Raw genomic sequence first — 18,151 nt, 5'->3', positions numbered from 1 at the left:
ACCAGGCTGGCCTCGAACTCAGAAATCCACCTGCCTCTGCCTCCCAAGTGCTGGGATTAAAGCCGTGTGCCACCGCTGCACAGCTAAGAGTAAGATTTTTTTTTTAACAGTAAAGTAGTATTGTTCTAATTATATACTGAATCAAGAGTTATATAAAACGTATACATTGTTTCTTCTGTTATGGGACACTAAACAGAGAAACAGAGATTGGGGTGGGGGCTACTGCAACCTCTGGGCCCCCAAAATTTGTAAATGGGATAAAATACGGCACATGCCTTTAATCCTAGCATTCAAAGAGGAAGAGGCAGAAGGATCTCTATGAGTTCAAAGCCAGACTGGTCTACCTAGTGAGTTGCAGGCCAACAATTCAAAAAGAAACAAAACTAAACATTTCTGTCCTGAAGGACTAAGGGCTTCTAGGAACTTAAGGTATATGTGGAGGGTACTTTTCAATGGTGGCAACTCAAGGGCGTCCTCCGGCAGAAGAGAAGGGGGCGAGGGCAGATTCAGGATAATCTCTCCTGGCTGGGGGTCTGATAGACAAGTGGATGTGGGGAGGCCAAAGGATGAAGAGAGCTCAGAATCAGTCTTGGGACTTAGCTCCAAATTCCCAACTTCCACTGCGATGTGAAGTTTCTGTCTCAGCTCGAGGGGTAGGCAGCGGCTTTGGAGACCAAGGATGCTTTGCTTTGTCGATTGAAGTCACCTGATACTCTGCTGGCACACAGGATGGGGTGCCACCGAGCAGTGGTAGACAGTGGAGCATAAGGGAGAGTAGACCTGCGGGGCTTATAGGGTCCCCGGGATGAGCTGGAATCCGGCAGGGGCACTGGCCGACTTTGGGGACCGAGGACCCCTGTGCACTGTGTGGTTTTATACTCGAGGCGCCCGCTGGAGTCGGGGTAAGCACCGGCCAGCAGGGAGCTTCTTAGCACTAGCTGGATCCCAAGGGGAGCCCACCTCCTGACCCCATCCCTCCGCAGGCGGACTCCGCCTCCTGTTGAAGCAGCCAATGGCCGTGCGCGGTGGCAGCCGCTGTCTGGGAGGCGGAGCGCGGCTGGAGGAGGTGGAGCGGGGCCGGGGTCGTGGGGACCGGAGCCCGGGAGGAGGGACCGGAGCCAGGGGCGGGGCTTTGGTTTCGCGGGGCTGCGTACTGAGACCCCCGGGGACAGAGACGCGCTCCCCCCCCTCCAAGCCCACGTCGCCTCGCAGCGTCCCCACGGGGAGGAGCCGGCCAACCGGAGTCACTCGGCGTCACCAAAGTTTGATTCTCCTCCCCGGGAGGAGTCTCCAGGCCGCGGTCCCTCCGGGCACCGGGCGCCACCGCCTCCCAGGCCGGTCCCCGCGTCTCCATCGCACGGAGTCGGAGTCTCAAGTCGGGAGACGCTGCGGGCCTGCGCACGCGCCGCCGCCGCCCTCGCCCTCTTCGCCGGGTGCTCCAGGCCCCCCCACTCCCGCCTCCCCAAGTTCACGAGTTACCGGAGTGGACGGACGGCGGGGAGCCCGCGCGGGGCCATGGAGGAGCCGCTAGGGTCGCCGCCCGCCGCCCTGTCGGCGTTGGAGAAGAACGTGGCGGAGCTGACCGTCATGGACGTGTACGATATCGCGTCGCTCGTGGGCCACGAGTTCGAGAGGGTCATCGACCAACACGGCTGCGAGGCCATCGCACGCCTCATGCCCAAGGTCGTGAGGGTCCTGGAGATCCTCGAGGTGCTGGTTAGCCGGCACCACGTCGCTCCCGAGCTGGACGAGCTGCGCCTGGAACTGGACCGGTTGCGCGTAGAGAGGATGGACCGCATTGAAAAAGAGCGCAAGCATCAAAAGGTGGGCGGAGGCCTCAGTCTGCCGGTCTGGGCAAGGGGCGTCGGCTCCGTGGATGCCCTTCGGTCCTAGGCAGTCGCTAGTGTCCCTTGTGGATGAGTGTACGCAGTGTCTAGAAGCGGGTGAGAAAGGATGGGAGGCCCGGGTTCCTCTTGGCCCAGCCTGGAGCATTGAATAGCAGTGTGACCTTGGGTAACTTGCTGAGCCTCTCTGGGCTTCATCTCCTGGTCTTTCCACTGGTGATTACAGTAGAGCCCACCACCTACAAGGACCAAAGGGTATGCAGTGGGTACCATACTTAGATAGCATTATTTTATTCCAGGAAGGAAGTCAGTCCCTACCCACCCCTTTTCATCCTTTCCTAAGTCCTTCCAGGGCCCTCAGAGTGAGCTCCAGTCCTGAGCCCCCCTCGGGCTTCATCATTGCAACTTTCTTCCCAAGGTTCCCAGTATATTCACCTGCGCTTCCCCTGCCTTGGTCGTATCTTTAGCTCTCTTAAAAGTGTGAGTCGAGGATTTTGTCCACTTTAAAGATGAGGAAGCAGAGCGTCCGAATGGAGCGGGATTTACCCCCAGGTTACTGACTGATGAGAGTCGCCGCCCTTGGGAGATACTTCCAGGGTCTCTTCTCCAGCTTGCTTGACTTGGGGGACTGAAGAGCAGCAAATGGCTTTCAGGCCTACTATTTGCCTGAGGTGTCGTCCTCTGCCTTTGGGAGACCAGACCAGACTAGGTGCCTGGGGAAGGGAAGCGGGAGACGTGTGGTTTCCTGCTCTAACCTCAGCCTGGGCTGTTCTTGACAGATCTCTCGGACTTCGAATGGGAGGAAACTCCGTTTCCTTGGATGCTAGAACCTGTCCTGGCTTGCTGTGTGGCCTCAGGAAGTTTAGTTGGTCTCTCTGAAACTCGCTGGCAGGCCACCCTTTTATTGTCTACTGTTGGGATGGATCTTAAGTTCTCTGAGATAATGGTCAAAACAAGGTGTTCGGTGTCATCCTGAAGACGGACGAGAGGTGTGCATAAGAGAGTCCTAAGGACAGGGTTGGCTGTGTTTATTTCCCACCCCCTCGTCCTGTGCCCTGGGGTCAGGAAGGAAACTAAGGTCCTCGGAGTCAGCCACATTTCCAGGATCACACTTGGAGCCGGAAGGTGCCTCCCTCAGTCCTGTAATTAATTTCCAGAGTCTCAGGACCAGTGGGACATTGGAGCCAGACAGCCCGGTTTCAGACCCCATGGGTTGGAAGGCTGTGAGCTTAGGGGCAGATGGCTGGCCTCTTTGTGTCACGGTGTCCTCCGCTAATGCGGGGTAATCAGCCTTTCCTGTGGAAGAGAGTGTCGAACACCAGGGGTGGTTACTAGAAACAAAGAGTCTACATACAGGCCAGACCCTGAGGCCAGCAAGATGGTCCAGTGGGTAAATGAGTTTGTCAACAGAGACCCACAGTGTTAAGTCCTGAGTGGGGACATACTGAGATGCCCCAGAGGTTCTTGAAGCCTCCACCTAGGCATTTCAACTCCCCCCAGCCCTCATATCCTACCTCCCCTAGAGGGCCTCCCAGAGGGAGGGCCTCACAGCCCTCCCGTGCTGAATCCATCTTACCATGGGCTCCGCCTGGTGTCTGCCAGAAGTCCCGCTGGCACTAGTTTGTGTCCCCTCCCAGTGTTTTATTTCTGCTGCAGCTGGGCTGGGCCATCACAGGTCACCAAGTCCGATGGAATTCTCGGTGGCACTTGTTGCTTCAGAACAGTCACAGGCTGCGGCCAGGAAGTAGGCACCAGCGTTTGTTTGTAAACAGCTAGGGTGGAATCCCTCCTACCCCAGCCTGGGCCTCTTTGTGTGGTGTGGCTTGTATGTAAGTTCAGACCAGGCCCATCTGATCTCTCTTCCATAGCCAGAGGCTCTTCAGGCTACTTTCCCCCCACCCCACCCCCACAAAAACCTCAGCATGCTCTCTGTCTCCTGTCTCTCCCTATTCCTCTCTCTGTAAACACAGCTTCAGAATGGCTGTGCCCTGTTCCTTCCTCAGACGCTCAGACCCATTCCACAGGACTCTTCATTCAGCCCCAGGCCACGGACCATGGTTCTCTCTGATGATGCAGTGTGCAGCCCCATGAACATGCTGTGGTGTGCAAAGTGATGTCCTGGGTGATGTGGGCGGGACCCAGCAGGGGTTGAAACAAAAGACGGGTTCTCAAGTCAGGTAGCAGGTGGGCAAGAGTACAGAGAGCAGGGGCGGTGTATGCCTGTATGGAACACACACAGTCTGTGGTGTTCACTCAGCAATTACCTGGTCATGGTTTTAAAGCTGGGGCTTCAACCCGGGGCCTTACTCACGTTAAGCAAGCTCTCTATACTCCACACCCCCAAAGCCCAGCTGTACTTCCATGTTCCGGGTGCCATTCTGGGCACTGGGGTTGTAGGTGAAGGTCGGGATCCTGTGGGCCTCAGTCTTAGGCCCCTGCCATTCCATAGCAAGGGAAAGTCGATGCCAGGAGGAAACACGTGTGTTAATTTTAACACAGAGACTAGAAACCACTGCATCCATTATGCTTCTAGTCTAACATGGATTTGGCACACAGATTACTGTTTTTCAGGCCCATCTTGGTGCTGCAGGTCACATCTAGGAGGTCACATGCACTAGACAGGTGCTCTGCCATCTCTTTGTCTAAGAATGACTGGGTATTTATTTATTTATTTTTTTTATTTTTAATGTTGATGACTATGTGCAAGTGCTTTTGCCTGCAATGGATGTCCGAATAGCACATGGTTTGTGCCTGAGAGGCCTGACGAGGGTGACTGGAGCTATTTAGATGGTTGTGAGCCAACATGTGGGAGCTGGGAATTGATTCCATGTCCTCTAGAAGAACAACCGATGTTCTTTATAGCTGAGTCTCCAGACCCATTAATATTTTTTAACCTAATTTTTTTTCTTTTCTTTTTTTTTTTTTAAGATTTATTTAGGGCTGGTGAGATGGCTCATCGGGTAAGAGCACCAACTGCTCTTCCAAAGATCCTGAGTTCAAATCCCAGCAACCACATGGTGGCTCACAACCATCCGTGATGAGATCTGACGCCCTTTTCTGCTGTGTCTGAAGACAGCTACAGTGTACTTATCTATAATAATAAATAAGTACTTTGGGCCAAATCGAGCAGGAACCAAGCAAGCGGGGCCGACTAGAGAGAGCAGAGGTCCTAAAAGTCAGTCCCAACAGCAATATGCAGGCTCACAACTATCTGTACAGCTACAGTGTGTACTCAACTGCATAAAATAAATAAAAAAAAATCTTTTAAAAAAATATATATTTATTTATTATTTGTAAGTACACCATAGTTGTCTTCAGACACACCAGAAGAGGGCATGAGGCCTCATTATGGATGGTTGTAAGTCACCATGTGGTTGCTGGGATTTGAACTCAGGACTCATAGGAAGAGCAGTCAGCGCTCTCTTAACCACTGAGCCATCTCTCCAGCCCCCCTAATTTATTTTTTCTTGAGACAGGGTTTCTCTGAGTAGCCCTAACTGTCTCAAAACTCACTCTGTAACCCAGGCTGGACTTAAACTCGGAGATCTGCCTGCCTCTGCCTCCCTGGGATTAAAGGCGTGTGCCACCATGCCTAGCCCATAAACAATTTTTGTTTCTTCTTTTGTGAGACAGGGTCTGATGTATCCCAGGCCTGCATCGAACCTGGTATAAATCAGAGGATGACCTTGAACTTCTGATCCTGCTGCCTCTTACCTCCATGATAGAAATACAAGTGTGGGGCACTGGGCCTAGTTTATGCAGTACTGGGACTTCTGTGCGTGCCAAGCAAGCATTCTGCCTCCTGAACTACATTTTACTAGCCAAGCGGTGGTGGCACATGCCTTTAATCCCAGTACTCAGGAAGGAGAGGCAGGCAGATCTCTGAGTTCAAGACCAGCCTGGCCAATATATAGAATGAGTCCCAGGACAGCCAGGGCTGCATGGCTGTTTCAAAAAAATTTGTATTTATTTATTACATTTATTTATTTATTTATTTATTTATATTTGGTGAGGGGCTACACATGTGGAAATCAGAGGACAAGCCATAGGAAACTACCACGTGGTTCCCTAGTGAAGTCAGACCTAATGAGCCAAATTAGAGGGCCCTTATTCTTTCCGTTAACCTCATGTTTGAAATCCAACATGTATTCCCCCTGTACTAGCGTGAGTGCATATATTTAAATATAAACGGAGATGTCAGCGTATGATTAAGTGCCGAGAAGGAAGTAAATCAGGGAGCTATGGTGGAGCCGTCTAGAGGGAGGTCCTCAGGGAAATTCCTGATGAGACACTGCCTGAGCTGAGGGCTGGGTGAAGTGAGGAGCCAGCAGCCACAGAGAGGTCTTGGAGGGGAGGCCTGTACCCACAAGCACGCACACAACACCTACATGTAATTAAAAATAAATCCTAAAGAAAAGGAAGGAGAAAAGAAGGGCTGGGGCTGCCGCCCAGTGGGTAGGGTGGTTACTAGCATGCATGGGGGCCTGGGTGGGATTCCCAGCAATGTAAAAAAAACCAGACATGGTGAGTGTGCCTGTAATCCCAGCACTTGGAAGTGGAGGCAGGAGGATCAGGATGTCAAGGCCAGCCTGGACATCCTGCTTAGGGAGTTCGAGGGCAACCTGAGCTACAGGAGAGGAAAACCCAAGCCAACGGAGGCTAAAATCTATATTCATCTCCTTTGGCTACCATAAGACAACACCAGTGGCTCAAAGAAGGAGAGATGTGTTGTTACGTGGGGTGATCCATGTAGCAGGCAGACTAAGGTTCAGTGGAGCAAGGAACCATGGGTACATACAGGGAACATCAACATGGACAGGACTGGGGGACGCTCCAGAAGCCAGGAGTCCGAAATGGGTTACACTCAACAGCTGGACACAGTGGTGCATTTGTCAGGCTGAGGCAGGAGGATGGCAAGTTTTTAAGGCCAACCTGGACATCTTAGTGAGGCTCAAGGTGTTGGAGAGATCCCATTGGTTTAGGATGGTGTAGGGGAGCTCTATTTCTTTGCAGATTTTCCAGCTTCTACTGTCTACATCCCTCAGCTTATGGCCCCCTCCTCCATGCTCAGAGCCGGCATATAACATGTAGGCTTTAACCTAATGCCACATCCTCTCTTAACTCTGACCCCACTGACATTTTAGGGCCCTATGAGCTCATAGACCCACCAGATCTCCTTGCGGTCAAAGTCCCTTTTGTTATAGAAGGTGACTTATTGTTAGGTTACTGGGACAGGCAAATGTGGATGTCTTTTGGTGGGGGGGGGGGGCATTGTTCCACTTGCTTCTCTGGTTGCTCCTGATACCCACGTGGGCCCCTCTGCATTTAGCCTGTGCCAGCTGGGGGCAGAGAAAGGGTCTGGCTGGGTTTCCAGGCCACCCCTATGTGTAGGAATGCCCCTGACCATTCCTCCATCACTTCTCACCCTGACCTGATATTTCAGACCCCCTGGGGCCTTGAACCAGCTGTAGGTATACAGCCAAGGCCTCATTTCCTCAGGGCCACAGTTTCGTGACAGAAAGTAGGATGGGGGAACTTCTCTATGAGAGTGAGGGTAGTGCTGGATGTCCAGCCACCTGGCCAGCCTGTGACAGACTGTTGGAGGGGAAGGCTGGCCACATCCTGAACGTGTGGGTCCGTTTTGGGTGCCAAGTGCCATTTAAACCCCTCCCGTCCAGCTTCCTCAAAGGGACATACTGTTTTCATTTCTGAGGTACCCAGGGTTTAAAGAACTTGCCCAAGATCAGCTATTTGTAGTGGGAACGAAGAGCACGCCTGGGTTGGCATATCCAAGCCTGGTGCTAAAAGCCTACAATCCCAGCTACTGGGGAGGCTAAAGCAGGAGAATCAAAACAAGGCCTTCCTAGGCCATGGGGTGAGTTCAAGGCCAGCATTAGACAATTTAGTGAGACCATTTATGAGAATAGGGCTGCTGCAGATGTGACTCAGTGGTAGAGCCGCTGCCTAGAATCCTCCAGTGAGGGGGTGGGGGCGTGGCTCAGTGGTAGAGCACCTGCCTAGAATCCCCCAGTGAGGGGCTGGGGGCGTGGCTCAGTGGTAGAGCCCCTGCCTAAAATCCCCCAGTGAGGGGCTGGGGGCGTGGCTTAGTGGTAGAGCCCCTGCCTAAAATCCCCCAGTCAGGGGCTGGGGGCGTGGCTCAGTGGTAGAGCACCTGCCTAGAATGTGTGAAGCTCTTGGATCCAATCCCAGCATCTCAAACAAGCAAGCTTGTGTTGACAGAATGCAAACTTCCACCCTTCAGCTTGGGTTGTATCTAAGCCACAGCCACAGTGCCTCCTGACCTCATTCATACATGCATGTGCGTGGTTTCTCCCCACGAGTTCACAGTTGTACAGACAGCACCACAGTAAAGTTGAGGGGGTTGGCCTTGCCATGAAAGAGGAATACTCCTGGTACCCCCTCAGCTCCAGTCAGAAGCCCCTAGGTTACCTCTATCTCTGGATTTGCCTGTAGGAACATTTCACAGGAATGGCATTGCGGACTGTGTGATCTTTTATACCTGGCTTCTCTTCTTAGGTTATTTATTTTATGTATGTGAGTACAGATGGTTGTGAGCCTTCATGTGGTTGTTGGGAATTGAATTTTAGGACCTCTGATTACTCCAGTCGTCCCCTTCTCTTCTTAGCTCTAGCAATATTTCATTCCATTTTATGTGCGGATAATAGCCCATTGTAGGGATGGAGTGGCTAATTTTCACCTTCCTGGGCTGGTCGATGGTGCCTTGCTTCTTTCTGCTTTAAGCAACATTGCTATAGACCCTTGTGTGTATGGGTGTGGGCTCAGGCTGGCCCCACCTCACCGTAAGCCTCCTGCCTCTGCTTGCTGAATGTTGGGATCACAGGAGTGTGGTGTGTGTTTTTTTTTTAAAGATTTATTTTATTTATTTTATGTGTATGAGTACACTGTCGCTGTACAGATGGCCGTGAGCCATCTATGTGGCTGCTGGGAATTGAACTCAGGACCTTTCCTTGCTCCAGCCGGCTCGCTTGGGCGTAATTCACTGTAGCTGTCTTCAGACGCACCAGAAGAGGGTGACTGATCTCATTACGGATGGTTGTGAGCCACCATGTGGTTGCTGGGATTTGAACTCAGGACCTTCGGAAGAGCAGTCAGTGCTCTTACCCACTGAGCCATCTCACTACCCCAGGAGTGTAGTGTTACTCCCAGCTTGGGCAAGTGTCTTCACGTCTGTTGGGAGGAACTGAGGTTAGAGTTGCCTTGTCTGGGGAGATCTGGGAAGATCTGCGTCGTCACCCTCCAGACTGTTCCGCAGAACAGGGCTGAATATTGCCAGCTCTGGCTCCTACCGGTTTGTCATTTCTTGTTTGTTGGAGATGAAGTCTCACTGTGCAGCCTGACGTGCATCAAATGTCTCCATCCCCCACCTTCTGAGCACTGGGATTAGAGGTGTGTGTATTCCCCACATCTGGCTCTTAAAATACTTTTTAAAGAAAAATCTTGTTTCAAATTCTTGTTGATTTGGGGAGGGGAGGGATTGGAGAATGGCTCAGTAGTCAAGAAAGCTTAACTTCTTTTGCAGAGGACCCCAAGTTCAGTTCCTAGCACCCACATGGGAACACACAACTGCCTGCACCCCTAGTTCGAGAGGCTCTACTGCCATCTTCTGGCTTCTTTGGGTACTGCATATCATGTATATATGTGCAGAACACTCGTGTGTACATAAAGTAAAACAAATAAGTAATTTCTTCAAAGATTCACTTTATAGTCTTGATATTTATTTCTATTTTTAAAGATTCACTTATTTATTTTATGTATATAAGTACACTATTGCTCTCTTCAGACACACCAGAAAAGGGCATCAGACCCCATTACAGATGGTTGTAAGCCACCATGTAGTTGCTGGGGATTGAACTCAGGACCTCTGGAAGAGCACTCAGTGCTCTTAACCGCTGAGCTATCTCTCCAGCCCTTATTACTATTCTTATTATTTTGAGATGGAGTCTCATTGTGTAGCCTTAGCTGGCCTTGAACTCCTATGTAGACCAGGTTGGCCTCAAATTAATAGAGATTTGCCTGCCTCTGCCTTCTAAGTGTTAGGATTAAAGGAACCACACTTGGATCTAGTTTTATTTTTTGTGTACGCACATGTGCGTGCGCCATCTATGCAGGCCAAAAAAGGTGTTGAGGACCAATGTACATCCTCCATCAGAGCAGCTTTGAACCTCAGAGCCAGTGTCTCAGTCCCTTTTGAAATTTCATAGATTTTTTTTCCTGAGATTTTTTTTTCTCATAGCCTGTGCTACCCTCTAACTTGAAGACATCTTCCTGTCTCAGCCTGCATGAACAGCAAATACTCTTTTTTTTTTTTTTTTCGAGACAGGGTTTCTCTGTGTATCCCTGGCTGTCCTGGAACTCACTCTGTAGACCAGGCTGGCCTCAAACTCAGAAATCCGCCTGCCTCTGCCTCCCAAGTGCTGGGATCAAAGGCGTGCACCACCACAGCCCGGCTCCTACGAATAGTCTTAACAGACTAATCTTATGTTCTCTCACATGCCTTTTAAACCTAGAAGTTTCATTTCCCCTCACAAAGGGAAATCGAGACTCTGAGTGGTTTTGTGAGCTGCTCAGGCTGCCTCGGGTACGAGTCCTAGAGAGCAGAGGACCCTTGGGGCTGTGATGCTGTCCCGAGGTCTCTGCAGCCTTGAAGAGGTGATTGGAGTGTCAGGACTTCGTAGCAAGGGATGGCTTATCCACACAGCTGGGCTTGGTCCACACGGCCTCAGTGCACGCACCAGCAGAAGTGGCCCCGGTGGCTCTGGGTGCCACCTGCCAGAGACCCGCTTGCTTCTCTTGGAGGAAGGAGGTGGCTTCAAATCCCAGGAACCAAGCAGTTCTCTAGATGGGTGGGTGTGATCCTGGGTGGCTCTGATCCTGCTGTGACCCTTGCTGTCCCCCTGCAGGAGCTGGAGTTGGTGGAGGATGTGTGGCGGGGTGAAGCACAGGACCTCCTGTCCCAGATTGCCCAGTTGCAGGAAGAGAATAAGCAGCTGATGACCAACCTCAACCACAAGGACGTGGGCTTCTCAGAGGAGGAGTTCCAGAAGCAGGAAGGTGAGGTGCGCCATCCCAGCAGTCCCGTGACCACTCCGAGGCCACGGCCTTGCTCTTGCTGCCTTTGGCTCCTGTGGGCAGGTGGATTCATATCTTGATTCTCCCGGGTAGAAATGACTTTGGAGGTCCAGCTCACTGATGTTGATGTGAACTCAACTGGATGTCATGGTTTTCCACCATCTTGCATGTCTGCATGTTTCCTCTGGGCCCTGGGACATATTGGATGAGCCAGACCCTGGCCGCTTGAAACTGTTTTAGCACAGAGGGGATGGCCAGTAGATACGGGAACAGTAAATAGATGTCTTCCTTTGATTGATGGCAACTGACACCATGTAAGGGCTAAGATGGGGCCATAGGGTAGCAACTTGTGGTCACTTTAGGTCCAGTCATCTTGGTGTTCACCGTTAACCCCTAAGAAAGTGCTACCCTGAGTCACCTTAATGCCATGAACAGTTGGTACATCCTAAGGCCCTGGGGTATGAGTACTTGAGGGAAACCTGGAAGGCCAGGATAAGATGGTCGAGGCTGAGAGTGGCTGGCCATGATATCAGATGGGACCAAGGGGTCAGATCACCCAGCATCCTAAAGCAAGGTTAGGATTGTTTGCTGTGTGTTGGAAGAGATTTAAGGGTGTGGTCACAGGACACGGTGGGACAGCTATTCTGATATGATCCGCACTGAAGCAGTCAACTGTTGTCTGTCCTGTAAACAATACCTGGGACCTTCATACTTGACTCTGTTTAGTGTGAATAGATAGTAGAGTTTGGACTGGACCCTTGTGAGCTCCATCCAGCAGTCATCCCTTGGGAAAAAAAAAAGTAAAGTAAGAATTTAAACCGGGCGGTGGTGGTGCACACCTTTAATCCCAGCACTTGGGAGGCAGAGGCAGGTGGATTTCTGAGTCCGAGGCCAGCCTGGTCTACAGAGTGAGTTCCAGGACAGCAAGAGCTATACAGAGAAACCCTGTCTCAAGAAAGCGGGGGGGAGGGAGGGAGAGAGAGAGAAAAGAAAAGAAAAAAGAAGAGACAAGGGCCCTCGCACCCTTGTAATGGCTCAGTGGACACAGCACTTGTTGGTAAACCCGACAACATGGATTTAATCCCTGGGTCCCACACGTACAGGGAGAGAACATACTCTTGCAAGGTGTTCTCTGACCTTCTCACAAGTAAGCATATCACACACACACACACACACACACACACACACACACACTCACTTATACAAATGTAATAAAATTCAAAACAAATGAAGAAATAAGATACTGATAAAGATTGAAGAGGGGAAAAAAAACCATCCAGTTGAATCCTGGTCTGGAATTCTCTTTGAGGTGTTCTTTTTGAGATGTACTTGATGACTTTTGAAAGCAGCGTGTTATGGTGCTGTGTGACTTGACGGACTCAAAAGACCTTTGTGTGCTTTGGTTGCCCAGTTCGAATGGGAGAAAGTGTAGTGGTCCCTCCCCCATCAGTGCGTCTGGCATCTGTCTTAGTTTCATGCTTTCTAGGTCTATTTGTATTTCAATGTATGTCAGCAGTTTCTCCGTCTCTCTCTTTTTTTTTTTTTTTTTTTTTTTTTTTTTTTTTGGTTTTTCGAGACAGGGTTTCTCTGTGTAGCCCTGGCTGTGCTGGAACTCATTCTGTAGACCAGGCTGGCCTCGAACTCTGAAATCCACCTGCCTCTGCCTCCCAAGTGTTGGGATTAAAGGCGCGTGCCACCACCGCCTGGCTTTCTGTCTCTTTTCACTGCTGTGTACTATTCTGTGTGTGGATGGGCCATGTCTGTCATTCACGCATAGTTGGGGCTTTCTAGTTGCCTCTACCTTTTGGCTGCTGGGAACATCTTTTCAGTGTTTGGGGGGAGGCATGGTTTCAGCTCTCGGGGTTCCATGTCTAGGATTGGAATTGTGGAATCATTTTATTTAGGAAAATCTTGGCGTAGCCTGTGAGGCTTCTTGGGGGTGATCTGGGAAATCCACTGCTCGCTCTAGCTCTGAGCTGCTTCTCCTGAGCCCCCTTCCCTTTGGGAATTCGGCTCTGCCCTTGCAGTTTTCGCAATCCCTGCTGACCAGTGTAGACCAGCTCAGTAAGGTGTATGCAGGAGATGCACTTAACTCGGAGTGTGCTCAGCTTCCACGAGACCAGCTGGAGAGCTTCGTTCTCCACGCTGCTGCAGCCCCCACCCGAGCCAAGAGCCAGGCAGATGCCAGGCTGCCTTCAAGGTTATTTTTATTTTGTGGGGAAACCATGGGAACAAAGCAGGGACCAAGTGTTCCCCACCTACTAGAGGAACAGGCCTGGGGCAGGCAAAGAGGTTGGTGCTGGTGACCCTGAGAACCAGTCAAGAGTGACATAGTGCAGGCCTAGGGTCAAGGGTCATATGAAGGCTCTGGTGCAAGGGTCAGATTTCCGTGGAGGTGGCTAGGGGAAGGAGGGATGTTCAGAAGCACCCGCCCTACAGAGGCCGCTCGATTCCTGAACACTGACAGGTGCTGTGTTATGGTCTCTTCTGTCTCACCACAGAAGCTTTCGGATTAAAAATCCCCTCTGGTAGTCAAGCAGTGGTATTCCTGGTTTTTAATCCCAGCATCCTGGAGGCAGACATTGTGGAGATCTGTTTGAGTTCAAGGCCAGCCTGGATTACAGAGCTAGTTCCAGGACAGTCAAGAAACCAAGTCTCGAAAAAACAAAAAAATAAAAAAAATATAAAAATAAAACTCTCCTTTGGGATCTGTCCAGCTAGAGAGCTGTCAGCACACCAGGCTGTGAACTGAGGGTATCCAGACACTGCAGAGGGCAGAAGAGGGGAGGGGTGCACCAGAGAGACTCGTGTGGCCCTGCCAATGGCCCTGAAACTCTGGAGGAGGAAGTTTGTCACCAGGAACAGCACAGAGCTGACCACACAGTCATTTTTGTTTCTTTGAGATTTCCTTTATTTTATTTTATGCCCGTATGTGTGTCTGGGCACCGTATGTGTATCTCGTGCCTTGGTGATCAGCAGAGGGCACTGGATCCCTAGAACTGGAGCTAGGGTTGTGAGCTGCCATGTGGGTGCTGGGAACTGAACCTAGGTCCTCTACAAGAGCAGCAGTCACTCATAACTGATGAGCCATCTCTCCTGCCCCTTGTTTGATTTCGATTTTCTTGTTTTTTTTTTTTTTTCTTTGCGAAGGGAGTTCAAAGTATCGAGGTGGAGTTAGACTGGATTATTCTGGTGGACGCTAGATGTAGTCACAGAGTACCCCTTGTGAGATGGAAGCAGAGAATGTGACAGACCAGGCAAGGGAGACATGTGTCACGGAGACCGAACCCATATTGATTCACCCTTCCCCACCTTGAAGTTCAGCTTCTGGAAGTGGGGGCATGTTTCTGAAATTAAAATTTATTCATTTAATTAAAAAAAAACAAACTGTGGGCTAGAGTGAAGTTCAGCAGTTCAGAGCCCTGGCTGAGGACCCAGGTTCGATTTCCAGCAGGCCACATAGTGGCTCACAGCCCTCTTGTAACTCCCGGTTCCAGGGGATCGACACCTTCTTCTGATCTCTGTGAGCACACACGTGGTACAAAGATATGCATGCAGGCAAAACATCCCCACATCAAAAAAGTAAATACGTTTCTAAAATCTAATTTTACAAAATTGTGTGTGTGTGTGTGTGTGTGTGTGTGTGTGTGCGCGCGCACATGTGCATATACGTGGAGATTGGAGGTCAACTTTGAGGAGTAGGATCTTGCGTTCCTCCTCTTGGAGACCAGGTCTTTTTTCTGCTGCTGTAACGTAGTCCAGGCTCACTGCCTCTCTAGTTTCGAGGCAGTTCTTGCCTCCCATCTCCCATCTCTGATGTGTACCATCATGTGTGGCTTTTGTACATGGGTTTGGGGATGGAATTCACATTCCCAGATTTGCTAAACGAGCTTTTTAAGCTTCTTAGTCATTCTGTGGACCTTTTGGGGATAATATAAGGACAGGGTCTTGATAGGTAGCCCAGGCTGGCCTCACATTTGCAGCAACCCTCCTGCCTCTGTCTCTGTTGTGCTAGGATTGCAGGGGTGTGCCACCATCTTTTGCTAGAATTTTTGAATTGTTTTCTTCTCTTGTGTATCCATGCTTGAGTTTATGTGTCTCTCGTTTCTCTTCCACTTTATACACTGAGACGGGCATTCTCAATCGCACCCCAGAGCTCATCGATACAGCTGGTCTTGATCCTCTGCTTCTGTCTTCTGAGGCTGGAGTGTCAGTCAAGCTGTCACGCCCACCCGGCGTCTTAGTTGGTTCTGGAGATTCGAACCCTAATCTCATGTTTTCTCAGCAGGCCTAGTTTCTGATTTTGTTTATTTTGTTTGTTTGTTTTTGTTGTTGTTGTTGTTTTTGAGACAGGGTTTTTCTGAGTAGCCTTGGCTGTCCTGGAACTCATTCTGAAGACCAGGCTGGCCTCGAACTCAGAAATTTACCTGCCTCTGTCTCCCAAGTGTGGGATTAAAAGCGTGCACCACCACCGCCCGGCTAGTTTCTGATTTTGATTTTTTTTTTTTTTTTTTTTTTTTTTTTTTTTTTTTTTTTTTTTTTTTTTTTTTTTTTTTAGAGCTAGGGTAGGGGTGGTGGCAAGGTCTCACTGCAGCTCTGGCTAGCCTGGACCTTGCTGTGTAGACCAAGCTACCACAGATCTCAAACTCACAGAGATCCAACTGCCTCTGCCTCTGGAGTGCTGAGATTGAAGGTCTAGGCTGCTAGACCTGGCTCACGAAATAGTCTTTTTATTTTAGACAGGGTCTCTCTATGTAGCCCAAGCTGGCCTTAAACTCACTATGGCTTCAAACTATAGAGTACTCTGCAGTCTGGAACTAAAGATGTGCACCACTACATCCCGCTTTCACCGAATGCCTGAAAGGCACCGTATGTGTGGGAAATGGGGTGCTCAGCACATCCCCTGCCTCAGCAGTGGTCTCCTGGGATAGTGGAGGGACGCTGTCCTGGCTGCCCACCAAGTGCTGTGTCCTAATGGTGGCGGTGGTGGTGGTGGTAGTAGTGATGATGATGGTGTATGTGTGCACGCATGTGCATGTGTTGGCTCTACCCATCCTCCAGTCTACCCTGGGTATATGCGACTACCATCCCATTTTATGAATTTGGAAACAGAGGCAGAAGAGAGCTCAGAGCCACACAGTCAAGTGTGGCTTTACAGGGTTAGTGTGAGTTTTGGGGGCCACCCTCCGGGCCACCGTGTGAAGTCATGTCTGTCATGATACGTGGCGATGGGTTGTTATTGTCAGGTGCTGTGGAAATGAGGCAAGGAGTGGGAGTGTCTCAGGAGGGGGAGCCATTGTGCAGAGGGGACCAACAAGATGTGTGGAAAAGCTTCAGGCGGAGGGAAGAGAGACAGTGAGACAGGAATGTGCTTGGCAAGATTGGAGGCGGAAGCAGTCACTGGGGTGTGTGCAGGGTACAGGGAGGCTTGGGGGAGCTGGGCCTTGGTGGAGGGAGCTCCGGCCCTCTTGCAGTGTGACAGGATGGGTGGGCCTGTGCTAAGGGGAGGTAGCTCACCTGCCAATCTCACCTTCTCCCAGGCATGTCAGAGCGCGAGCGACAGGTGATGAAGAGGCTGAAGGAGGTGGTGGACAAGCAGAGGGATGAGATCCGAGCCAAAGACAGGGAGCTAGGCCTGAAGAATGAGGACGTCGAGGCTGTAAGTGACCGGCACTAACCTGAGTTCACTTTCCTACTTCATGGCCCCATTGAGAGCCAGAGTCTACCATTCCTAAGCCCAGGGAAGGGAGCTTGAGAGATGGCTCGGTAGTTAAGAGTGCCTGCTGCTCTTCAAGAGGAGCACGGTTCAATTCTCGGTCATAACTGTTTGCCAACTCCAGTCTCTTGGAGATCCAACACCTTCTTCTGGCCAGGCACACATGTGGTGCATAGACACACACAGGAAAAACACATACTGCAAAAAAAAAAAAAAAAAAAGTCTATCATTCCTTAACAACAGTCACAACATGTTCACACACACCCTGGTTTACTGTTCATGGCGGCCTCACCGGACACTTCTCTTTCCGTGTAGCTGCAACAGCAGCAGACGAGGCTAATGAAGATCAACCATGACCTTCGGCACAGGGTCACCGTGGTCGAGGCCCAGGGGAAGGCCCTGATTGAGCAGAAGGTGGAGCTTGAAGCAGATCTGCAGACCAAGGAGCAGGAGATGGGCAGCCTGCGGGCAGAACTCGGAAAGCTTCGGGAGAGGCTGCAGGGCAAGCAGAGCCAGGACGGGGAGGAGGAGGCTGAGGTGAGCAGAGAGCGGGTGTTGCGGTGGTGTGGGGACCAGCACCGGGCTGTAGTGACAATTCTGGAGTTTTCTTACAGAGGTGGTTTTGTTTTAATCCCAGCTGTGGGGTTATGGGGCTGTATAGATTGTATTGAATTACTCACCTCACTTAGGATTAATTTTGAAAAGTTATTTATATATAAGAAGTTGTTACTTAAGTATAAAGTCACAAGGCTGCGAACCCAGCACTTTGGAAGCTGAAACAGGGTGTCTCAAGTTTGAGTTCAAGGTGAGATACTGTCTCAAGAGCCAACTAAATTGGGCCTGTGAAATGGCCTAGGCAGGTTAAGGTCTTTGCTGCCTCCAGGACTCGGATGTGAGGGAGAACTGACAACTGTGAGTTCTTTGGCCTCCACCCACATAAAGTGTCACATAGAGAAATATAAAAGTATAGGCTGGAGAGATGGCTCAGCGGATAAGAGCACTGACTGCTCTTCCGAAGGTCGTGAGTTCAAATCCCAGCTCAAAACCACCCGTAATGAGATCTGACACCCTCTTCTGGTGCTGCTTCTGATTGTTGGCAGCAGCTGACTGTGATTTATCTTGTGCTCTACCAGAGGTATGCTTTCCGCCAGCAGCAGATCCTTTATGCAGTTGTGTTGGAATTCTGGGAAAAGTTCAGAGGGTGTATAAATGCTAGAGCCCCAAGAGGTGGGGTTGGTGATTGTTCAGGGGGGTTGGCTGTGGTTTGTAGTCAAAATCTCCCCCCCTTTATCCTTTCTCTCCTATCTAGTGATGAGGTAAAATGTGGGGATGGGGGACAAAGAGTAGGAAAAAGAACCACAAAGTAGCCAGGCAGTGATGGCTCATGCCTTTAATCCCAGCAATTGGGAGGCAGAGGCAGGTGGATTTCTGGGTTCAAAGCCAATCTGGTCTACAGAGTGAGGTCCAGGACAGCCAGGGC

General features: G+C 50.6%; 1 protein-coding gene and 1 long non-coding RNA gene across 5 annotated transcripts in view; one reads left to right on the top strand and one right to left on the bottom strand.

The window, feature by feature from the left end:
- The first annotated feature begins 1,074 nt into the window (after window positions 1-1,074).
- Window positions 1,075-18,151, top strand: part of Rilpl1 (Rab interacting lysosomal protein like 1) — a 38,842-nt gene continuing 21,765 nt past the window's right edge. For 3 of the 4 annotated variants that reach the window (XM_031337955.1, XM_031337957.1, XM_031337958.1), the window contains exons 1-4: window positions 1,075-1,824; window positions 10,787-10,937; window positions 16,496-16,614; window positions 16,987-17,208. In XM_031337955.1, coding sequence (XP_031193815.1) covers window positions 1,516-1,824; window positions 10,787-10,937; window positions 16,496-16,614; window positions 16,987-17,208 — 801 coding nt within the window. In that variant the 5' untranslated portion in view covers window positions 1,075-1,515. The remainder of the gene's footprint in view (window positions 1,825-10,786; window positions 10,938-16,495; window positions 16,615-16,986; window positions 17,209-18,151) is intronic. The other variant, XM_031337956.1, reaches the window with a different exon arrangement.
- Window positions 1,719-3,775, bottom strand: LOC116068434. Its single transcript, XR_004109580.1, has 3 exons — window positions 3,421-3,775; window positions 2,280-3,140; window positions 1,719-2,083 (listed from the first exon to the last, which is right to left on the bottom strand). It is a non-coding gene; the product is annotated as an uncharacterized LOC116068434 (long non-coding RNA).

Source organism: Mastomys coucha, unplaced genomic scaffold (assembly GCF_008632895.1).
Source record: "Mastomys coucha isolate ucsf_1 unplaced genomic scaffold, UCSF_Mcou_1 pScaffold22, whole genome shotgun sequence".
NCBI classification, from domain to species: domain Eukaryota; kingdom Metazoa; phylum Chordata; class Mammalia; order Rodentia; family Muridae; genus Mastomys; species Mastomys coucha.
Note: the sequence above shows the minus strand (reverse complement) of the source record. Positions and strands in the feature narration are given on the sequence as shown.